Genomic DNA, 21,847 nt, shown 5'->3' with positions numbered 1-21,847 from the left:
CAGTAGCAAGTACTAGGCTTCAGCTTTCAAAGGTCTGGCCAATCCGGAGGTTGTGGTAGTTTTGAAACTGGAAGCAGAAGCAACGTGGCCTCCAGTAAGGCCCCGATAAAAGCCAGAGTCCCGCAGGCGCTGGGGTAGCGGCCAGTGTCTGTGAGCACTGTTCGGATCTGTTCAAGCGCTTCCTTTTCTCTGAGGGTGCTGGCTCAACCCACTGGGACGGGTGGCACTTCGGGCCAGCACAGCTTGGAGCTGGTGCAGGTTTCTTGGAATGGGGAGGAGGGAGATCTAAATTTAGACCTTTCTATCACACCAAATAAACAGAAACTGAACCAGAGGGCTCAAAAGAATTAGGCAGAATGCCTTTGCACCTGACTTCTGAAAAATGGAGAGAGAAGTTTGAAAACAGAATGGTATTTATTCACTCGAATCCCAAGGTATTTGCCGAAAACAGTGACACCTGTTTGACACAAAAATACATTAGGAAGAGGAAGACTTTCTCTTTGAAATGTCCTGCTGCAGAGGCCCGGGTCATCAATACCAACTGCTCAACTGTGAAGGCTCTCGTGGCCAGGCTGAGGGCTGGCCCAACTTCAAGGGACAGAGGATGTGTCTGTGGCCTCTAGCTTGGACTGTCCTCATGGTTGTTTCCCGTCTGCTACACCTGTTTTTGCATTCACCTGCATGCTCCCAAGGCAGGGCCCCCACCAGAGTAAGAAGGGGTCTTCTTGGTTTCAGCAGGGGAGCTGCGGCAGGGCCAGGGGACAGGGAAGCAAAGCTGCTGTGGGGGAGGCAGACTCAGGGCCTCTGCCCCTGCAGGCCCAGGCTCCACAGTGACCTCAGTCTTCTCTCCACCAGGATGACAGCCAAAGGGGAGACCACCTGGGATGGGGTCTGTGGGGGCAGGGGCAGCACACACCCACGGCACTGAGAGTGAGGACCCCCAGCCAACACAGCTGAAGGGAGAAGCTCTTTCAGCCTAAAGCATTTCAAAAGGGCTACGTGTCAAAGTCCCCTGATCACCATGGCAACTGTGAGATGAGAAGCTTGCACTAGGCAGGCTGCTTCTCCTATACCAGACTCCTCCTTCACAGATGCTTTGGGGAGAGGGGGGAAGGAGTTATATGTAGCATTTGCCAATTTCTGTGGTGTAAATACTCCCACCAATAGCCGATTTCAAGCCACCTATGTGACACCTATGTAAATCTTAAGGTATCTATGTGACACCACAGGACAGAGTTGGGAAGAGATGCGTAGAGTGTCTTACACAGTATTTCCACCCTATAGACACTGGATATATCAGTAACTGGCAAAGCATAAGTAATAAACTGCAGTAATTAGGAAGTAACTCCCTTTAAATATATATATATATAAATTTCACTGTAAGCTTATGTAATTCAACTCTTTAACAGCAGTTGTGTTTAACAGCCAGCTCACAGAAGTGCTGAAAAGCGAACAACTGGCTCTTGTTACTGGAGCCAGTTGGGGCAGACTCCAGTACCTCAGACCTCACCCGTGCCAAGAAGGATGGTCCTCCCGGCTGGTACCAGGCAATGCCAAGATGGCTGGCACTACCTTCCTAGTAAGGTGTGGTCCAGCTTTCTTCCTCTTGACTCAGAAGCAATAACCAGTTGGCATCAGGCTCACCTCCTCCCTACCTTCCAGAGTGACTTCCCGAAGGCCCACTGGCATGCCGAGGTGCCCACTGGCAGGCTGCGGGAACCAGCAACCCCAGGAGGGGGCACCTGCCCCACAGTGGGGCCTTCAGGTCGCTCCAGGCCTCAGCAGGAACGGAGTCTCATAGCTGTGAGGGGCCGCTGTGAGGGGCCGCTGTGTGTGGGAAGGGGGAGGCCAACTTCCCCAGGAGCACCGCAGGGCCCACAGTTATCACTGCCTCCAGGGGCCAGGCGTATCGTCTTGTTCTTGTGTTTTGAAAGGTTTAGTTTTATGGAAAACGACGACAGGAAAGTGCATACTTTTAACGTATAGCTCCACAAATTCACGTAAGCACGGCTCAGCTGAAGATGAGAGCGCCCTTCCAGCCTTTCCCTGTCAGCAGCATCGCCTCACAGCTAACTGCCCTCTGCCACCAGCTTCCAGTTCTCTGAAGTCACGTTAAGTGGAGCTCCATTTTGTTGGGCTGCTTTGGCTCAGTTCTGTCTGTGAGAATCCTCTGTGTGGCTGTGTGCGGCAGCAGTCCCTTCATCTCGTTGCTGACAATCATTCCACTGTGTGAAGAGGCCACAGCCTGTGCATTTTACGTCGAGGGATGCTTGGGTGGTTTCCAGTTTGAGGCTATTGTGCGTGAAGCCAAGTATAAAGCACTTGCACCGTGGCACGCGTTTCTGTTAAGTGTGTGCCTGGGCACTGTGTCCTTGGGCACTACAGGATTAGTTGTCTTCTTTACTTTCAGCCATCCTGGTGGGTATCTGCAGGATGTTACTGGTTTTAATTTGTATTTGATGACAGAAACACACCTGGCTATCGAAATGCCTATTAACCATTGGATAGTTGTGAAGACCCTATTCAAATCTTGCATTTCTAAGTATATCATATATTTTTTGTTAATGACACATTTTTTTTATACATCTTGGAACTTTTGTTGGAAGTATTACAAGCTTCCTCGACTTCACAGCTTGACTTGGTAGGAGTCATTAATTGTAACAATACCCAATTTATCAGATTTTTATCTTCATGGCTAGCACTTAGATCCTAGTACATCTTTGCTAAGGACAAGATTTGTTTTCTGTAGAAAAACCATTTCATTTTTCATACTTAGGACCACTGGAACCTATCCATTGGGAACTATGTCTGTGTATGGTGTGAGGTTAAGGTTGACTTTCTCCTGTATGTGTACCCAAAATTAGTATTAATGTAGACAAAAGCTTTTTTCTTCTGATTACTGATGACTGTCTCATTAGGATTTTGTAGTTTACTAGTGTTGTTTAATTTCTAGATTTTGGCTAAATATTTTGTCATTCTTGTTCCTTTAATGGATAAATCAATTCAGTTGCTCAGTCGTGTCCAACCCTTTGTGACCCCCTGGACTGCAGCACGCCAGGTTTCCCGGTCCATCATCAATTCCTGGAGCTTGCTCAAATTCATGTCCATCGAGTCAGTGACGCCATCCAACCAGAAGAGACAATGTAAACTGGGGGCGATGACAGTAACAGTCCTCCCCCCAAACAGGGGAGCTGGGGTCACATGCCTCCTCCAGTGGGATGAACCTGCCCAGGCCTCGACCATGCCAACACAAGACCCCTGCTAAGCTAAGCACAGAGCTCTGGGCCTAAACCCAAACTGAACAGAAAAGCTACCTCAAAACTGCTCCTCCAGGTAGTGGGACAGCCACAGGTGAGATCATCCTTCACTATGGAATCATGATGTAGCCAAAGTCAACTTGGGGAGATTTCAGGAACAAAGCTGTTATTTTTCAAAATGACTTTGAGGTGATTGGATTTCTTCTCCTTTTTTCTACTTGACTACGTTCCACAATCCAGGCTTCCTAATCTAATGAAAAGCAACCCTGAACATGCTGAAGCTCCAATACTTTGGCCACCTGATGCAAAGAGCTGACTCACTGGAAAAGACTCTGATGCTCGGAATGATTGAGGGCAGGAGGAGAAGGGGACGACAGAGGATGAGATGGTTGGATGGCATCACTGACTCAATGGACGTGAGTCTGAGTAAACTCCGGGAGATAGTGACAGACTGGGAAGCCTGGTGTGCTGCATGCAGTCCATGGGGTTGCAGAGACAGACAAGACTTAGCAACTGAACAACAAAATCTAATGAAACTTTTCTTATACAAGACCATCAAGCTCTCTCCTTGTCCAACTTCCAGACCCTGACCGGAGTAATAGTTACTAGATCCCCTTTGTCAGAGGTTTATGTGCTAGGTACTGTGCTAACCGCTTTACAGGGATTTTATTATTCATCTGTATACCTTCCTTGATGCTTCTTTAAAGTCCTCCTCGGCACCAAGTTACAGTCTGATTCGTTTACTGTCTGTAACTGCAGGACGAGTTCCATGGAGTCCGTGTCCTGCCTTCACGGCCGTATCAGGATGCTGTGCCCAGGGCCTAGCACGCAGCAGGTGCTCAGTACACAGCTGTTCTCACTGGCGTCCAGGTGGGCCCACCTTCTCAGCAAAGCACTGAAGGTATGTGGCTACACGAAGGTGGGCGTGCCCTCTAAGCAGATCACGTTGAGGTGAAGAGGAAAAGGGGGTTAGCTACGGTGACGCATTCTTTTTAAAATTATTCTTTGAATAAGGTTTGATGATTAACATTTATTAATTAAGTTTGATTAAAGTTAAAACGCCTGAAAAGCAGTCCTGTTTCTTTCAAGAAGGGTTATGTTGGAGATGTTTTTGGTCTTCATTTTGACAAGCCTTCCCGTCTTTACTTTTACTTTACAAAGTCTTTACTTTGCAAAGACTTTACTGTCTTTGCTTTTTATCAGCTGCATCAGCAAGTACTTCACATGATGATGAAAGGAATTTCCATCTCTTTTACCTGTTTTCTTTAATCCGTTTCTCCAGAGAGCATCATCTGATGAAAAGCTACCTGAAATTATTTTACTGCTTCTGTCTTGTGCTGTGATCACTTGGCCCACCTGCTTCTAGTCTTTGAACTTACCTTAAAAATGTAGTAACGTATAACAAGAACCATCACAATGTTGTAATTATCCTCCAATTAAAATTTTTAAAAGGTGGTAACGTTTTGCAATGCTAGGGTAACATTTCAATTTTGTATTGGATTATGCCCTATGTATAGCATGAACTTTTCAGCAGGGAAAATAATCCAAACTCTTAGGAATAGTTACTGCTCAAAGTTATACACTATTCTGAATTAAACGCTACTGGATTGAAGACAGAGACTGATAACACTGGCTCTCCTGGATCATCTCTTAGTGCTCAGCAGACTAGAAGGTCCTCTATCAGGGAGCCCTTTCTCACCAGCCTCAGTAGCCCTGTATCCACAAGGACCAAAAGGTCCCTAAAAGCTGGTCCAACCTAAATCATCCACAGGAGTATCTGGTCCATGCCACAGGGTCCGGGACAGGACCATGTATCAAGGTCATTTTGGTGTGAACCAGAAGTCTGCTAACCCTAACCCTCCACAAGTGCCTCACAGAGATCAACAGTGAGAAATGCAATCTGATTAACTTCGACACTCTCATCCGTATTCGCCTGAAAAACTTCTCATCCTAGCCTAGAATAGTAAACTCTATCATCTCTGTCTAGTCTTTCCATTCACAGATTTCAACAGCCAATCTTGTGAACTTGAGTTTAGCAACCTCTACTTAATTAAGCAAAAGGATGCTTTGATCCAGTTTTGAAAATGTCCTTGAACTCTTGGTTAGACTCCTCAGACGTACAGTGGCTCTTCTGTCCAAACGAATCACCTTTTAAATTGGTAGCGTAATATATGTCTTGAATTTTCAAGCAGAATGCTTTAAATTAGACAAAGAATGGATAACACGGCTATTATTTTAGAACGCTCTTTATTTCGACACAGGACACGTGTAAGGCATGTTCACAAGTAACAGTTTGAGGTTATGCACGAACACATCCTCTTACTCTCCAGCTGTTCTCCTTTCCCGCTGCGCCTGCTGCTACACACGGGTCCCTGTGTACCTTCGTATCTGCAAGTCCTCAGTTATTCTGAACATGCAGACAATGTTTTCGGGACCTGCTTCAAAATATGGAATGAGCGTCTATGCACTAAGACATCAAAACCGAGGGAGAAGCAAAGCAGACGGAGGCGACTGCGTCAGCACGTGAACCTGGGGCTCTGAGCTTCTGAGGGAAACAGAGAACGCGTGGGAAAACACTTTTTGATCCTTCCGGTTTGAGAGAGATGGAAGGCGCCCAGAATTCACGGTTCTATGTCTACTGCTGTCTGTAAGTCACTGAAGATAAGCAGTTTGTCTAATGCAGCTGCAGTTTTGTTCTCAGGCTACAGTACACGAGTGCATGCATTACTCTACACAAATGTCAAACACGAACGACTGGAACAGCAACATCTCAGGACTGTCTAATTATACAAGTGTCTCTTTTTGGTGGTGGGGTAAGGAAAGGGACTGATGGTGACTGTTTCCCTCAGCTGCCGCTGTGTGCCAGACAGAGATACCCAAACACTTGTTGTCTAACTCAGAGAGGGGGACAAAGGTCACTAACAAAAACAGTAAGGTCTTCAAAACAGTCCACTCCAGACCCGGGGGTGGGATAATGATGAGGGAGCCTCGACTTCAGGGGTTAAGAAGTCTTGGCTGATGTTAGCAAGGGTTTTGTAACTTATTTTCAAAAATCATTGTGTCTTTGAAAGATGGAAAACAAGCACTTACAAATCTACTGGGGAGAAAAAATAATGAAATGAAAAATCACATGAATAGGAGACTTGAATCTTCTGGTCTGAAATCAGCCAATATTAACATTACAACCTATTAAAAGGTAGTCTGCTTAAGCTCATTTTTTAAAATGCAGAATCTTTGAGGAAAAATGTAGGCATAAGTTCAGGAATACCAATCTCAAAAACCTTTTCCAGTGGGGCACTTTAGCAGGCCAAGGATGCTGATAATCGAGTTCTGCTTTGAGGCACTCACTGTCTTTTCCTTCCATCTCAGAGCGTGCCTCTGCAGCAGCCCTGACCACAGAAGGAAGCGGTTACACGTGATTTTATCAGCCACCACTTGGCGATTACTGTGTATCTAGTCAGAGTTGGGAAATTACTTACTCTCAGCTGTATTAAAGAGTTCCACTTATTAGCACTGCAACACAGAGTGCAAAGAAGCTTCAGGTGTCTGCTTTTGATACCAAAGGGAGTACACTGCTAGTCTTCCAACTCAACAAGCAGCATATCTCCAGCGTGAACTGTAGCTGCCGAGAATAGCAGGCGGGCCTCCTCCAGCAGGGCAGCTACTCCTCTGACAGGAGGTCGTGACCCAGGCAGGCTGGGCAGGTGCGCTGGCTCTTCAGCCACTGCTTGAAGCACTGAAATGAGAGAAGACAATCAGCTGGCCCTTTAGGAGCCTGGGGACCTCAGCTCTCCTGCGCCACTCGCCTCGGCAGACACGGAGACTCCACTGTGAGAGAGTGACTCTCTTAGGTAGGTTAAGGAGTCTGGGGCCCTTGAGGAGGAGAAAGGGAGAGTGTTTTTTGTTTGTTTACATTCCTTCATCTTATAAGACGTTTTTTAAGCCCAGAGCTGATGATTACACAACAAAACAAGTCATCTTGCTCAGGGGATGTTTTTCCTTAAAAGTGAGAGTGAAAGTTGCTGTCGTGTCCAGCTCTTTGTGACCCCCTGGTCTATATAATCCATGGAATTCTCCAGGCCATACTACTGGAGTGGGTAGCCTTTCCCATCTCCAGGGGATGTTCCCAATCCAGGGATCGAACCCAGGTCTCCTGCACTGCAGGAGGATTCTTTACCAGCTGAGCCACCAGGGAAGCCCAGGAATACTGGAGTGGGTAGCCTATCCCTTCTCCAGGGGATCTTCCCAACCCAGGAATCAAACTACAGTCTCTTGCATTGCAAGCGGATTCTTTACCAACTGAGCTATCAGGGAAGCCCTTTGTTTTTCCTTAAGCTCTGCAATAATGATTATGTAACAACACTGCATCTTGTTTGAAGACATATTTCTTGTTAAGAACAAGAACCTTCTGATTAAACTTGTTATCTTTAAGAGTTATGTTGTGGGAGTGGGTCTGGTAAGACCTCTCTATTGTTAGTAACCAACTGAAAAAGTATACAAGGCCTTGCTAAGACAGATGGGTAGGGCACTCTACCCCCTTCTGAGGTCTATGTCAGAAGCTTTCTGTGTCCCTTTTTCACTGTAATAAAACTCTGCTACACAAAACCTCTGAGTGATCAAACCTCATCTCTGGCCTGGAAACCAAATTCTCTCCTTCAGAGGCCATGAATGTGACCCTGTTCACTGTAAACTATCACCTGTGACGTCCAGGGGGACCTTGAGCCACTCAACACCCAGCGACACCGGAGCCTGCTCAGGGCAGGGATCTGGACCAAGCCCCAGGAACAAGGAATCGCACCTCAGGATGTGACCGTGAAGCCTCGGGGCCTGACAGTGCCTCCCGTTCCTGCTCCGCTTCAGTCCAGTCTGTGCTTCAGCTGCCCTGACTGCTGGAGGCCGGCACTTTCCGGGCCCTTGGACTCCCCTTGTCTGCGCACACACACAGTGGCTGGCCTGCTGCTGCTACGGAGCTAAGTGTGGTAAGCTCAGAGCCCAGGCAGGACCCCTGCCCAGGAAGGAGACAGGCACACGAGACTGCGGTCGGCCTGGCGGGACCCCCGCCCAGGAAGGAGATAGGCACACGAGAGAATGTAGTTGGCCTGGACTCTGGCGGCACGAGTGGTCAAAAACCCGCCTGCCAATGCAGAAAACTCAAGAGACGCGGGTTTGATCCCTGGGTCGAGAAGATCCCCTGGAGCAGGGCATGGCAACCCCCTCCAGTATCCTTGCCTGGAGAATTCCATGGACAGAGAAGCCTGGTGGGCTACAGCCCACAGGGTCACAAGGAGTCAGACATGACTGAGTGCACGCATGCACACACAGAGTGTGTGCCCCTTCTCTCAGGGATTCATACACTCACAGAGCAGAGACGGGACGGGCTCTTATCCAGCAGCTGGGGAGCAGGACGAGTGCTCACAGCACCCAAAACCCCAGAACAGCTAACACCCATCCCGGAGGGGCCCAAGCCAGAATCTCCCAGGCAATGGAGCCTGTCAGGTTTCCTTTCTCTCCTCTAAAGTGTTAAACTTACTTCACACACTGCACTAAACCGACAAGCTATTTCACCGTCTATCTGTTTGACGTGCGTGTAAGAGCTTGTAAGGAAATCACGCTCTTTGAATTTTAGCGACTGAGAGAGCCGAGTGCGCTCCCCACCAGACACGGAGAGGACCGTGCAGAGCGAGCCAGAGGCTTGGCGTCCACCCCCCTCCCCACAGCACAGTCTAGAGGAGGGAGACTACGGCCACGCACATGAGCACGCTTGGAATTTGCTTGGAAAATGCAAGGACTGAAGCCTAGGGGAAAAAGTCCCTTTCTCTTTTCTAAACACTCTAGTCAGGATGCGCGGCGTGCAAACAGCCACAGGGAACTCTTACCCCCTTGTGAAGCCTGTGCCCGCACTGCAGCTCACGCACGTGTTTGGACTTGAATACTTCTCGGCACATTTCACAGGAATTTGCGCAGGACACCTGTGGAAACAGATGTATCCCAGTAATAAAGGACTCTTCCCACAATTGGCTTTCCAAAACTTTTGCAGCACAGGGTGCAAATTATTCTCAATTACAGTTAAGCAAACTGAGGGAACAACTTATTTTTGAATAACATTTCTTAGGAAAAAACAAAGTTTTCATTTTCTCGGATAAAAATCATGATTTATACAGTTAACTCACTCATAGTTAAAATACTACAAATACCTATTTATCCCATTCCATACCTGAAGTATGGTACTAGCTGCATATTACAAATTAACTATTCATCTAATTATCTAACAGCTGGAGACAGTAACAAATTATGACACCTCTACACTATGGATTATCGTGAGGCTGATTAAAATCCTGATGGAATTCCGTAATCCTTGGTACAGAAGGTGCAAGTGAAGTCGCTCAGTCGTGTCCGACTCTTTGCAACCCCATGAACTGGCCAGGATCCTCCGTCCATGGGATTTTCCAGGCAAAAATACTGGAGTGGGTTGTCCTACCCTCCTCCAGGGGATCTTCCCGACCCAGGGCTCAAACCTGGGTCTCCAGCATTGTAGGCAGGTGCTTTACCATCTGAGCCACCAGGTATAGAAAGCTGGTCCCAAAAGCTCTCTGAATAATAGTTGGCTAACAAAACAGTAGGTATCATATGATTATATGATTTAAGTTTTTAAACAGAGAGAGAATGTCTGTATATAGAGATGCCTAGAAAAGAATCTGGAAAGATATAAAATGTTAATGATGGTGACTGGCTACTTTGAGTTGACAGGTTTAACTTTTTCTTTGCTATTTTTCTAAAGTTTCTATCAATGTGGATTACTTGCATAAATCAAATCAAAACAAACTGATGGCTCATTCAGCAACATCCCTGTTAGGGGACACAGGTGAGTGGGAGGGCTCCTGGCCCCGGCACTCAGTCTGAGGATACAGATAGCATTCTCGTGTGGAAGCAGAGCCGGTGCCACCCTAGGACTCCGGGCACCACGACCTCCCTGCAGCCCCCAGCAACCGCCCCACGCCGTGGCCTTCTCCTCGACTCTCACTCTCCCCTCTTAACTCTGAGCACCCTGAAGGTAGGAAATGGCTTTGCTTCCGTGTGTTCTTAGCAGCCAGCGAGGAACCTGGCCCCAAAGGGAGGCTCCAGGAACTGTCAGAAAGTGAGTGAATGCAGCACCGGCAGTGGGTGATGGCCAGGGAGTAGGGTTGGGGCAGCGCCTGAAGGCTGTGAATCCCTGAACTGCTGAACAGGGTTTTCTGTCACTCTCAGGGCACTGCAGCCAGCACCGGGCACCAGGCAGCAATGGGACAGATGCGATCTCACTCCCCTCCCCTCCCCTCTGTGGCCCCCAGGGAAGGGTCTGGGAGAATTGGAGGCAAGAGCCCTGGGGGAAATGGCAGTCAAGGCCTCTGCAAGGTGGCCTTGACCTGCCACTTCCCAACGTAGGAGGCCTGTGCTCAATCCCTGGGTTGGGAAGATCCCCTGGAGGAGGGCATGGCAACCCACTCCAGTATTCTTGCCTGGAGACTCTCCTATGAACAGAGGGGCCTGGGGAGCTACAGTCCATGGGGTTGCAGGGAGTCGGACACAACTGAGTGACTAACCACAGCACAGCACAAAGTTTAGAAAAAAAGACAGCTATTACTTCCCAACATGATGAATTCAGCACAATGTATTTCTAAGTGAAAAAGTAAGAAGAAAACAAATGCGTGTACATGGTTTTGACTAAATTCACATATACACACAGATAAAAAAAGAGTTGAGAAAAAATGCATACCAATATGATAATACTGGTTACCCTTAGAGGGTGGGTTTTGGGGTTCTTTATATGTTATTTTTATTTGGACCTTCTATTAAGAACCACATTACTTCTGTGGTTTTGTGGTTAAAAATACAAAACATCGTTACTTTAAAAAAAAAACCTATGATTAGCAAATTAAGTCCTGGTTTCAATACATATTTTTCTTATAAGTCAGCTTTCACGTCTTTATTATCATGAACTGTGAAGCAGAAAGTAATCTCACCTCAAAAGGTGATTATGGTTTATCTTGGTGTGGCCAATAAGTGTGCGAGTGTGCGTGTGCACACACACACACACTCACACACAAATCAGTGAGAATGCTGAGAAGCTGGTCTGGTTGTTGGACCACAGAGCACATAACCAGCTGGAACACCCCTGAGAGGGAGTGGATTCCAGCCAGGCTTGGCAGGAATGCTCTGCACGGTATAAGCTTTCTCAATGGTGGGGGGGGGGAGGGGTACCCTCTGGCACCCAAGTGTATGTGACAAGGAAAATCTCTGAAGGCTGGTGGAAAGTGAAAATGTATGGGAGGGACAAAAACAGGTTCACAGAAGGAGGCACGGCCCAGGTCGGGTCAGCGAACCAGCGCTCTCCGTGCAGTCCTGCCGACCCCACTCTGCCTGCAGCTCTTCTCATTGTACTTTCACCTGAAGTTGGACAGAAGGGGAAGATGTGATCCACGCCAGAGTTCCCCCTGGGGCCCACGGCTAGGAGCCACCCAGGGGCCCGCCTCCCTACCACCCACATGTTCAGTACCTACTGCATGGTCCCCAGTGTGTGAGGTCCGTGTGGGCGAGGACTGGGGATTACACGCCGCACACGCAAATCAAAGGAAGGAACGCCGGCCAGAAGCATGAGTCATCAGTGCCTTGGTTTCCTCATTCATAAAGACAGTTATAATACCTTATCAACTGAGATCATAGATATAATGGTATTTTATAGAAAGTTCTATGTAACTAACATTCTTATTGTCTAAAAGGACAATAAACAATTTAAATGAGTATATCAAGTAAGAGCAACCTCAGCCCATTTCAGCATGCCCCCAACCCCCGTCCCCAGGCACGTGATGGGGAGAGGAGGGAAGCAGCCAGTCTGTTCCGGGAACAGCATGTGACCCTGCTAACCCCACCATAGGACTTCATCCAGACAACAACCACAACATGCACATATGATCCCAGCTCACAGTGTTGTTAGTGATGAAACCAAGTTAGTGTGATTCCAAAGCCTATGGTCGCCTAGAAGAAAACGGGCCAAAAATGAATTCTGCGAACTATTCACACTTGATGTGAGGAATGGATCTGACCGTCTACAGGCCCCATGTCCATGGTGTGGCCACTGCACCTCTTGTCCCTACATGCAGGGGCCCTGAAGTCCCTACAACAGTGGGGAGAACCTCACTAGTCACTGGCTCCTCTAACCGAACACTCAAGTCACCTAAACATGGCTTCTAACGGAAGCTCAAAGAAAGTCCATCGAGAAAAGAAAAACATGAGGCTACATCATGGACTAACAGCTGTTTTCTTCCCGCTCTTCACAAAACAGAGGGAACGCCACAGTCATGCACACAGCACTCACAGGGATGTCCTCGGTCCTCGGCCCCCTGGTTTCGGGCGATGCTCCGACAGGCATGGAGGGTGGGTCCTGGGCGGCCCTGGGTGCAGCAACAGCAGAGCTGGGTGCAGACGGCCTCCGGTCCTTTCCTGGATTTGGCTGCGGCCAGAATGTATAGTAGGGAAGCAAGTTCAGTTACCCAAAAACGTGAGCACTGTCTACTACATTGCTCCCCATCTTTTGTTGGAAGCGTTTTCCCCCACAATTCTCACATTTTATAAATAAACAGGAAGAAAGTGGAGTATATAATGAATTTAAATGAAACACTGACCTTTTTCTTTCTTTCTTCATCAAGGATGTGTTCTGTCACTCTTTGCGCAATTTCGTCAATACTCAATCCAGACAGAGAGGTCTTGTTTTTGTTTCTAACTTTTTTAATAAAACCAGCAAGCTCCGTGCTGAAAGGGAAAGTGGGGAAGTCAAGACAAAGTCAAAGTTTTCTACTGTGAAGAAATATTGTGTCCAATATCAACCCAGCAGCTGAAAAGAAATGAAATCAAATACATGAATAATTCATTTGTAAACAACAGTAACTGTATGTAAAAGCAGCTAAATCACTCTTCCAAAAAAAAAAGCATTGTGAAAATTTCAACATTATTCCTAAAATATTTGTTTTAATACATTTTCAAAGTAATAGTGTACCTGACAGATCCATTTCAGATCTCCTTCCCTACTTAGAGACCTGACTTCTTAAGAGCCTGGACATACTGTAGCTTTAAGCAAAATTACTGAATGATCACACACCACTGGATCTGACTTGAAATCAATAAAAATCTCTAAGAACAAACTATTTTTTTACTTCCTCCCTTTAAAAATCTAACTGACAAAGTTTTCAAAGTTTTCCTGTATTTTTCATAGGTAGCAGTAGATGTGATTATATCATTAATCAACAGGAACTTGGTATCTACAGCACTAATACCTCATATGCTTTAACTTGCAGAAAAGCAAGTTAACATAAGCAACATATGTTTATTCTGCCAAATTTAGACAGGACTGCAAACAATTTTATTTGTAAGGTACTTCTGGTAATTACAACTTGACTATTTTTTACTAACTTGCATGGTAATTGCTCTTGAGAGAACTTAAAATGCTTCTCAAACTTAGGCTAAATATGTCTACGTGCAGACAAGATACACTTACTTCCAAGTGGCCAGGGCTCCACTGACAAACGCAAAACATTAATTCTGGCCAATCATAATTAACCACTGTGTTTCAGAAGTTCATCCCAGAGACTATGACTGATACTGTGTCAAAGACAGAAGTAACACGGGAGGTGTGGAGGATCATTCCTGGATGTGGATTCCTCTCTTCTGTGCTGTATCCCTGAGACATTCCCTCCACTTCACCTCCCTCTGGCCTGACACAAGGAGTCCCTCTGCCCCCTCATACCCATCTGGAGAGTGAGGTCAGAGGTCGATGCAGGAGCACTACGGAAGTGCCCAACTGATGACTCTGGCTGCCTTAGTTAAAAGCAGCTCTCCCCATCTGCAGCAACATGGATGGACCTCGAGGCTGTCCTACTGAGTGACGTCAGTCAGAGAAAGACAAACATCGTAGGACATTGCTTATAGGCAGAAACTAAAAAAACGGTACAAATGAACTTACAAAACAGAAAGAGTCACGGATGTGAAACTTATGGTTACCTTGGGGGGAAGGGGGGATGGATAAACTGGGACATTCGGATTGACATATACACGCTACTATACATAAAGCAGATAATTAATAAGGACCTACTTCGCAGCCCAGGGAGCTCTACTCAATACTTTGAAATAACCCACATGGAAAAGACTCTATAGGAGTGGATACATGTGTGTGTCTAACTGATTCATGTTGTTTACAGCAGATACTAACACACATTGTAAAGCAGCTCTCCCTACCTCTCCCTCTACAACATGCTCACACACCTTACTCACTGGCAAACTGTATCCAGTCTCTTCACCTCACACCTCTAACAAACCAGAGGGGCTGTTCAACAAAGGGTAAGTTGCTGCTGCCTTCTTTGATATATGTGAGATTTTTTTCCCCCTGAAATACAAAACTAATGTTTGAAGTTCATTTATTGATTCCATAATTAGTGCTGGAGCATGTTACTGACTTCATCCAAATCTTAGCAAACTGCCATGGGTTCTGATGAATGTGGATTAATCTGTTTGAAAATGCTCACTTTTATGTTTACGAAAGGAAGACAAATGCAATGCTTGTCCTTCTGAGTAAAATAATTGCACAGTCCTTTCCACTTCAGCTCCTAATTGGCCAAACTGTTATCTGATCAGGAAACATCAGTTCAACAAAGCATTTACCAGTGCTGCTGACATTTTAGATTCGTACCTGCTGTAACATGGGAACACCACCGACAGGTGCTCAATAATGCTATTGAACGGCTTCTTTGGAGACTGACTTGAATGGGTGGCACGCTCTGGAGCAGCAGGTAACTTCTGATCAGCCACTGGGCCTGGTTCTGGCCCAGCTGCCTGGCCAGCACCCTCATGCTCTGGCAGCTGGGGGGCTTTCTGGCTGCAGGAGGGCGACTCCACTGGGCTGTCAGCTGCAGAGCCCAGACTTGACTCCTCGGGAGCTGCTGTCTGGTCTCCGGTCCCATGACTTGTAGAAGTGGAGGGACCTTGACCATCCTGGCCTGAAGACTCAGGAAGTAATTTAGGATGAATCTGGGAGGAATACACCACAAAAGCTGATCACTAAGAGTTAGATCCATGAACAAAGACTAATGATTAAGCGCAACTATAATGAATCCTGCTTGCTGAATTGCACAGAACCTGAACTATAACAAATTAAATGTTATTGTCCTTAAAAGTCACTGGTAACTGTCTTTCTCAAAAAAAGCTGTTCAGGGCTCCACCCTGCCAGGCCCTGCTGGGCTCTCCCAGAAGCTCTGCAGTCCACACCGAAGGGCTGAGGCCCCTCATGTTGTCAGAGCTCCAGTCTGCACCCCAGGGTACCCTCTCTCACGCCTCCATGACTGCATGCTTGTTGCGAATAATACCCCCTTTTTAAACGATTCCAGTCTAGAATACCTTCCCGAGATCCAAACCTCCTAACAGGCAGCTTCCCTTGGGTGATTCCAAGGGCACTCAAGCTCTGTGTCTGCAAACGCAGCCTCCGGGCAGGCTTCCTCACCTGCTCTTCCTCTGGCGCCACCTGACACAGACCAGATCTGGCGTCCACTCCCTGACACACACACGCTGAGCCCCGACTGCACAGGCAGCGCCTCTTTCAGCTGACCACCTGAACACTGGACGGCTCTCCTCCCTCCTGCCCCGCTGCCCCTCTCACCAGGCCCAGCGGGGACAGCGAGCTGCACCCGATCCGCTGCACATCCCTCGCCCGGGACCCTCTCCCACCAGGTCTCCACACTGCAGTCAGGCTGACGTCATTTCCTAACTGGAAACCTACACTGGCTGCTCAGTGACCTGAGGGGAAGTCCACACTGCGGAGCACACCTTACGGAATAAGGCTCCCTTTGTTCTGGCCTGTGGGTACGGTATCACAATCTTTTCCCTACAGTCCCCTTTGTCTTAGTGAACTTCTTTCACAGCTGTGAAAGGTGTTCTTTTTCTAGCCTCCAAATGTGCTATTTCCTCCATCTGAACGTTTTGACCCTGAAACTTCACACCACACAGCCCTCCTTACGCGTGCGCACACACACACTCTCTCCCTCCTTCTGCCTGGTGAACTATTCCAGATCTCTGGCTCACTGAGACCTCCAGCAAGGGAGCTTCTGCCAAGGCCTAGGCCTCGGGGTTAAGTTAGTTCCCCCTAATTTCTGCTGCCAAGGCATTCTATGTTCTTGGAGCACTTTGCTTATAATTATGGCTTGAAGTCACTCCCAAACCCATGTGCATTCTGAGGGCACAGACCGCATCTAATCCTGATCACCACTAAATATCCGACGAATGAACAGCAGAGACGTGACACACACAGTAAACCGTTTTTAGGGGTTCTTATCATTCAAGCCCCTGGCACTCTGAGAGGTCCCAAGGTTTTCAATTTTAAAATTCTTTTGAGTCATTTATAAAATCACATAAGCTCGAATTAAAAATTAACAGTAAAATATTCTACTGAGATCTCATGCTTTTCCCCCTCTGTATGTGTTGTAAGAACTTGAAAACACTGGTGCTCAATAGAATATTTTACTCAGTTCAAGGTGGCTAACCTTTTTAATGTTTTAAATCTTTTTTTATTTCTATTTTTGCAGATGAATCCATAGTAAATTTGAATATTAAGAGTGCATAGTATTGAGAAGAAAAACACTTTCAAGATCAGCTTCTGACTGCAGCTCCAGAGCCTACTACCTTAGTTGAGGCTGAACGCATAGACGGAAGGGTCATGGGGTGAGGGGCGAACGAGAGCCACTCTGATGAAGGCTTCACCTAGCACCTGATGAAAACAGTAAGGTAATTTATTCACCCAGCTCACGCCCACTCCCAAACCAGTAACAACAAACTACTTTTGGCCAGTTAGGAAAGAAATTGTGCCTCACTCCTTTTTGGTTCTGTTTCCTTCAAAAAAGAAAAAAAAGAGATATAACAGACTCACCGTGTTACAGGTAGGAAATGAAAGCTCAGAAATCTGCACTTTAGGAAGTTCACTGAGCTGAGAACCATTTTTAATTGCCTGAATTTGTTCTTCAAACTGAGACTGTAGGTAGAAAGGAAAGTGTTAAGTTTTTCTAACAAATTCTAAGGAAAACCACAACTGTCCATTAATACTGTTTTCCCCCTTACCATACATATATAACAAATGCTCAACCATTTCCCAAGAAATATAACTAGGATGCAAGGTTACTTCTTGTAAGGAAGAAGTTCAAAATAACTAGAACTGTTAATTCTAGCTAATTAACTCTAATATTACTCTAATTATTAATTAGAATGCTCTAAGCCTTATTAAACATAACTTTGCTATCTTATCAATCAAGGGCTGAGCTTAAATAGTTAAGAAGATAATGTTTCTTTCATGAAAAATTCTTAATTACAACAAAAAAAGTCTTTAACAGCCCAAAAAAGAAAGTTTCAGTATGACACTACCTCTTTTAGAATTATAACCATCAGATTTTGACAGAATGATAAAATACCATATAACTTACCTTTGCTTTCTCAATTTCTTCTCTAACATCAGAAAGAAACGATTCCCATGAATGTATGTCTGAGTCCATGTCAGAATACGCTGCCGAATCACTGAGAGAAGAGAAAAACATAAAACTGCTGATGTCTACTTGAAGACTTAAAAACTGAAAACACTAAAGTACAAATGAATATAAACATTTAAAGATAATGAGAGAAATATGATCATGCACACATAGCAAAAAAGATGCTTTTTAAAGAACTGTGTATCTTACAAAGTCATTGCACTTTAGGAAACATTATCAACTGATCTAACCCAAGGCCCAAAACTGGTGGACAGAGAGCATATATTCTCCTGAATTTTACCTCTCCTCAAATTTGAAGATTAGACAGTTCTTCAGTTGACATCTTCCTATTTAACATCAAAGGCTATCTTAGCATCGAAAACAAACCAAAAGTTGGCAGCCTGGATACATTCCAATAAAACCTTCATCCCTACTTCATTGTAAAACAAAGGGTGGGGTCTAACAGGCTACATTAAACTTCTGTTTACTGAAAGTGACAGACAAGCTTTCTACTCCAACTGAGAAGATCACCACCACTAATCCGTGGTTATGTCTGTTCTCATACATCTTAAAGAAGAACCAGAACACTGCTTTCATGGCTTTCCTCTTTTGCCACCCTTTGGTGGAATGAGCAGAGTTAGCACAGATCCCCTAAGAAAGACCATCTGTGTACCATGAGGCTTACTAAGGAGTCAATGCTATTAGATCAAGTGAGGCCTGAGATCTCTGTTTCCCAGATGCACGACAATCCAGACCCCTTGGCGTGCTGCACACTGGCTACTGAACACCACACGATCTCACCTCAGCTGTATGAGTCCTGTAATCTGAATCAGCATACCAGTTTACCTTTAATCAGAAAGGTTTTCTGATGTGAAAAAAACTTAATCTTGAAAAAAGAAGAAAAAGAAAGAACTGTACATTAAAATTCTTTTCCATGACCTGTATAATCTCTGGTTCAACACTGAGGATTTGAAATTTAAATCAAAAAACACTAGGAATTAAAAAGTTAAAACCTGTGTGTGGAATATGATAAAAGAACCAGATGAAAAGTAATGTGCAAAAATCCATATAGAAAAGTGCTAAATCTAGACTGAAGGAGACTCTCTGGATTCTCATGGTTTTCTTTACAATTTTCTTTCCAAAAAGAAAGCAAAATAAACAAAAACAGGTAAAGATTATGGAGGGTTGAAAAATGAAAGAAAAGTGAAAGAGAAGTCACTCAGTCATGTCCAACTCTGCGACCCCATGGACTGGAGCCTACCAGGCTCCTCTGTCCATGGGATTTTCCAGGCAAGAATATTGGAGTGGGTTACCATTTCCTTCTCCAGGAGATCTTCCCGACCCAGGGATTGAACCCTGGTCTCCTGAGTTGTAGGCAGACATTTTATAGTCTGAGCCACCAGGGAAGTTGAAAAACATGACCATATGTAAATATCTTTAAAAGCAACATTCCCACACTCTACTGGTAAAGACTGTTAAGTAACTATTCTTATGGAAGGCAACTGTTGAAAAGCCTCAAAAATGTGATCTTCATTCCAGGAATTTATTCATTGCATGGAAATGACTAATAATTTAGCTAAAGGATATCTGCCCCAGTGCAGCTTTGAATAGCACAATGTGCAAACAACCCAGCTCTCCCACTACAGTGCTATTTAATAAATCATGACACAGTTGTACACTGGACTATTATTTAACCTTTTAAAATCAGGTTCGAGAAATGTAATTACTGATATGAAAATAGGTTTCCTATATACTGCTTGGGCTTCCCTTTTAGCTCAGTCAGTAAAGAATCTGCCTGCAATGTAGGAGACCTAGGTTCGATTCCTGGGTTGGCAAGATCTCCTGGAGGAGGGCATGGCAACCCACTCCAGTATTCTTGCCTGGAGAATCCCATGGACAGAGGAGCCTGGTAGGTTCCCAGACTATGGGGTCACAAAGTGTCAGACAGGACTTAGCAACTAAACCACCACCATATATTACTTAGTGAAAAACTATATATAAATTTTCCTTTTTTTCCCCCCAAACCTTAATGGATTTACCCCAAAACTAAATTAACTAGTTACAACTCAATTTAGAATTAGGATAATTTATCATTTTCTTGATATGTTTTGATTTTCCCATGATTGAACATGCGTTAATTATAATAACTATTAAAAATAAAGCCCCGTGGACTGCAAGGATATTGAACCAGTCTATCCTAAAGGAAATCAGTCCTGAATATTCATTGGAAGGACTGATGTTGAAGCTGAAACTCCAATACTTTGGCCACCTGATGGGAAGAACTGACTCATTTGAAAAGAACCTGATGCTGGGAAAGATTGAAGGCAGGAGGAGAAGGAGATGACAGAGGATGAGATGGTTGGATGGCATCACCAACTCAATGGACATGAGTCTGAGTAAACTCTGGGAGTTGGTGATGGACAGGGAGGCCTGGCATGGTGCAGTCCATGCAGTCACAAAGAGTCAGACACGACTGAGCGACTGAACTGAACTGAATATAATTTTTCCTCAAATCAGCCCTAATCTTTATTTCCTCAATAACAATTGTGGAAAGACACCTGTGACACCACAGTACCTGCTCATTAGCCTCAGATGCTTGAGAAACCTTTCGGCTTGTGACTCCATGGTCTGTAACTTACACACTTCCATGTCTTTCCAGTTTTCAAGCACAGATACCTACCATTAGATGAGAGAATGTAAGCATTTTCAAACAGACTATTTTAAAGCTGTGAAAGCAAACATTCTAAACCACTTTCAAGTTTCTCCTTAAATGACATATGATCAGAAGAGTGACCAGAATTTAACTACCATTTCTCTCAAGTGAACCTGAACTAAAACTTTTCGGACTTCTCTGGTGGTCCGCTGGCCACTACCGGGGACACAGGTTTGATCCGTGGGTTTTGTGAGGATTCCACATGCCTTGGGGCAACTGGGCCTGTGCACGACAACTGCTGAGCCTGTGTGCTGCAACTACTGAAGCGTGAACTTCCAAAGCCTATGTTCCCCAACGAGACACCCCTGCTTGGGGCAACTAGGGAAAGCCCACACGCAGCAAGGAAGACTCAGCACAGCCCAAAATTAATTAACTAAAAAATAAACTTTAGAATAACAAAGTGATAGTAAAATTATATTCCTAGAGTGATACTTTCTTAGTTATGAAACTTTCCACAAGGCTTACTGCTCAAGCCATACAGAAGCACGGAGCTAGGTTACCTGAAAGTATACACCTGGTGTGCATAATCTGGGGTGCTGACCACGGTAAGCAGAGAGCCAGGACCCTGCAGAACAGTGCCAAGGCTGCACCTATGGAATTTAAAGGCCTGGGAAGCAGACGAGTGGGAGGGGAGGAGGGGATGGAGTGGAGTCTAGGATGAGCAGAGGCAAACTATCACACAGAGGACGGGCACACAGCAGGGTGCTGCTGCACAGCTCAGGGTAAGTTATTACCAGCAAGGGTAAGTTTTGAAAACTTTAGACTCTGGCTCCCCACACAAGCCAACTGGCCATTTGTGTCAAAGTCACTGCAGAAAATGTAGACTGGCCTTGCTTTAATTCAGGTGTCAGTAATCTTGACAGGGCCCACCAGGCAAAACTGCTTGTTAAATGGTGGTAAACGGGAACTGAATGACTTGGGGACAGAGATGCAGGAAAAGGGCCCACAAAGCAGAAGTAAACACTGGCGCTCTTTTTTCCTTCCTTCCTTTAGAAAAGCAGCTGCATAGCTGACATTTCTTTTAAAGACCCATGTTTACAGACTGCATGAGTTAAGCTCTTCCTTACGTTTCTAAAATAATCGTAGACACATTTACTAATAAATAACATTTACTTTGCAAATTAGAAAAACAAAGGCAACCATGTTTCAGGAATTCAGCAGAATATAGCCAGAGATAATTATTTTTGTCTCAGTAGTTTCTCATATAGTATACTGACTTTAGTATATATTCTTCCAGGGGGAGGAAAGAGAGTATATATTCTTAAGTATATTATTTCCAAGTTCCTTTTCCAGCACTGGCAAATAGATTTTTTGGTTGGCTACTTCATGGTACATCACTTGATTAA

The 21,847-nt window shown here is 45.4% G+C and overlaps 1 protein-coding gene and 1 long non-coding RNA gene across 13 annotated transcripts in view; one reads left to right on the top strand and one right to left on the bottom strand.

Moving 5' to 3' along the window:
* Positions 1 to 5,970: 5,970 nt before the first annotated feature.
* TTC3 (tetratricopeptide repeat domain 3) overlaps positions 5,971 to 21,847 on the bottom strand; it is a 129,930-nt gene continuing 114,053 nt past the window's right edge. For all 12 annotated transcript variants that reach the window (XM_055569927.1, XM_055569925.1, XM_055569933.1 and 9 more), the window contains 8 exons: positions 20,364 to 20,464; positions 17,747 to 17,837; positions 17,200 to 17,301; positions 14,974 to 15,311; positions 12,917 to 13,043; positions 12,610 to 12,744; positions 9,134 to 9,226; positions 5,971 to 6,993 (listed from right to left, as the gene is read on the bottom strand). In XM_055569927.1, the coding sequence (XP_055425902.1) occupies positions 6,919 to 6,993; positions 9,134 to 9,226; positions 12,610 to 12,744; positions 12,917 to 13,043; positions 14,974 to 15,311; positions 17,200 to 17,301; positions 17,747 to 17,837; positions 20,364 to 20,464 (1,062 nt within the window). In that variant the 3' untranslated portion in view covers positions 5,971 to 6,918. The remainder of the gene's footprint in view (positions 6,994 to 9,133; positions 9,227 to 12,609; positions 12,745 to 12,916; positions 13,044 to 14,973; positions 15,312 to 17,199; positions 17,302 to 17,746; positions 17,838 to 20,363; positions 20,465 to 21,847) is intronic.
* LOC129644325 (uncharacterized) lies at positions 7,048 to 17,185 on the top strand. Its single transcript, XR_008710805.1, has 3 exons — positions 7,048 to 7,108; positions 7,917 to 8,236; positions 16,859 to 17,185. It is a non-coding gene; the product is annotated as an uncharacterized LOC129644325 (long non-coding RNA).

This window comes from Bubalus kerabau, chromosome 2 (genome assembly GCF_029407905.1).
Source record: "Bubalus kerabau isolate K-KA32 ecotype Philippines breed swamp buffalo chromosome 2, PCC_UOA_SB_1v2, whole genome shotgun sequence".
NCBI lineage: Eukaryota > Metazoa > Chordata > Mammalia > Artiodactyla > Bovidae > Bubalus > Bubalus kerabau.
Note: the sequence above shows the minus strand (reverse complement) of the source record. Positions and strands in the feature narration are given on the sequence as shown.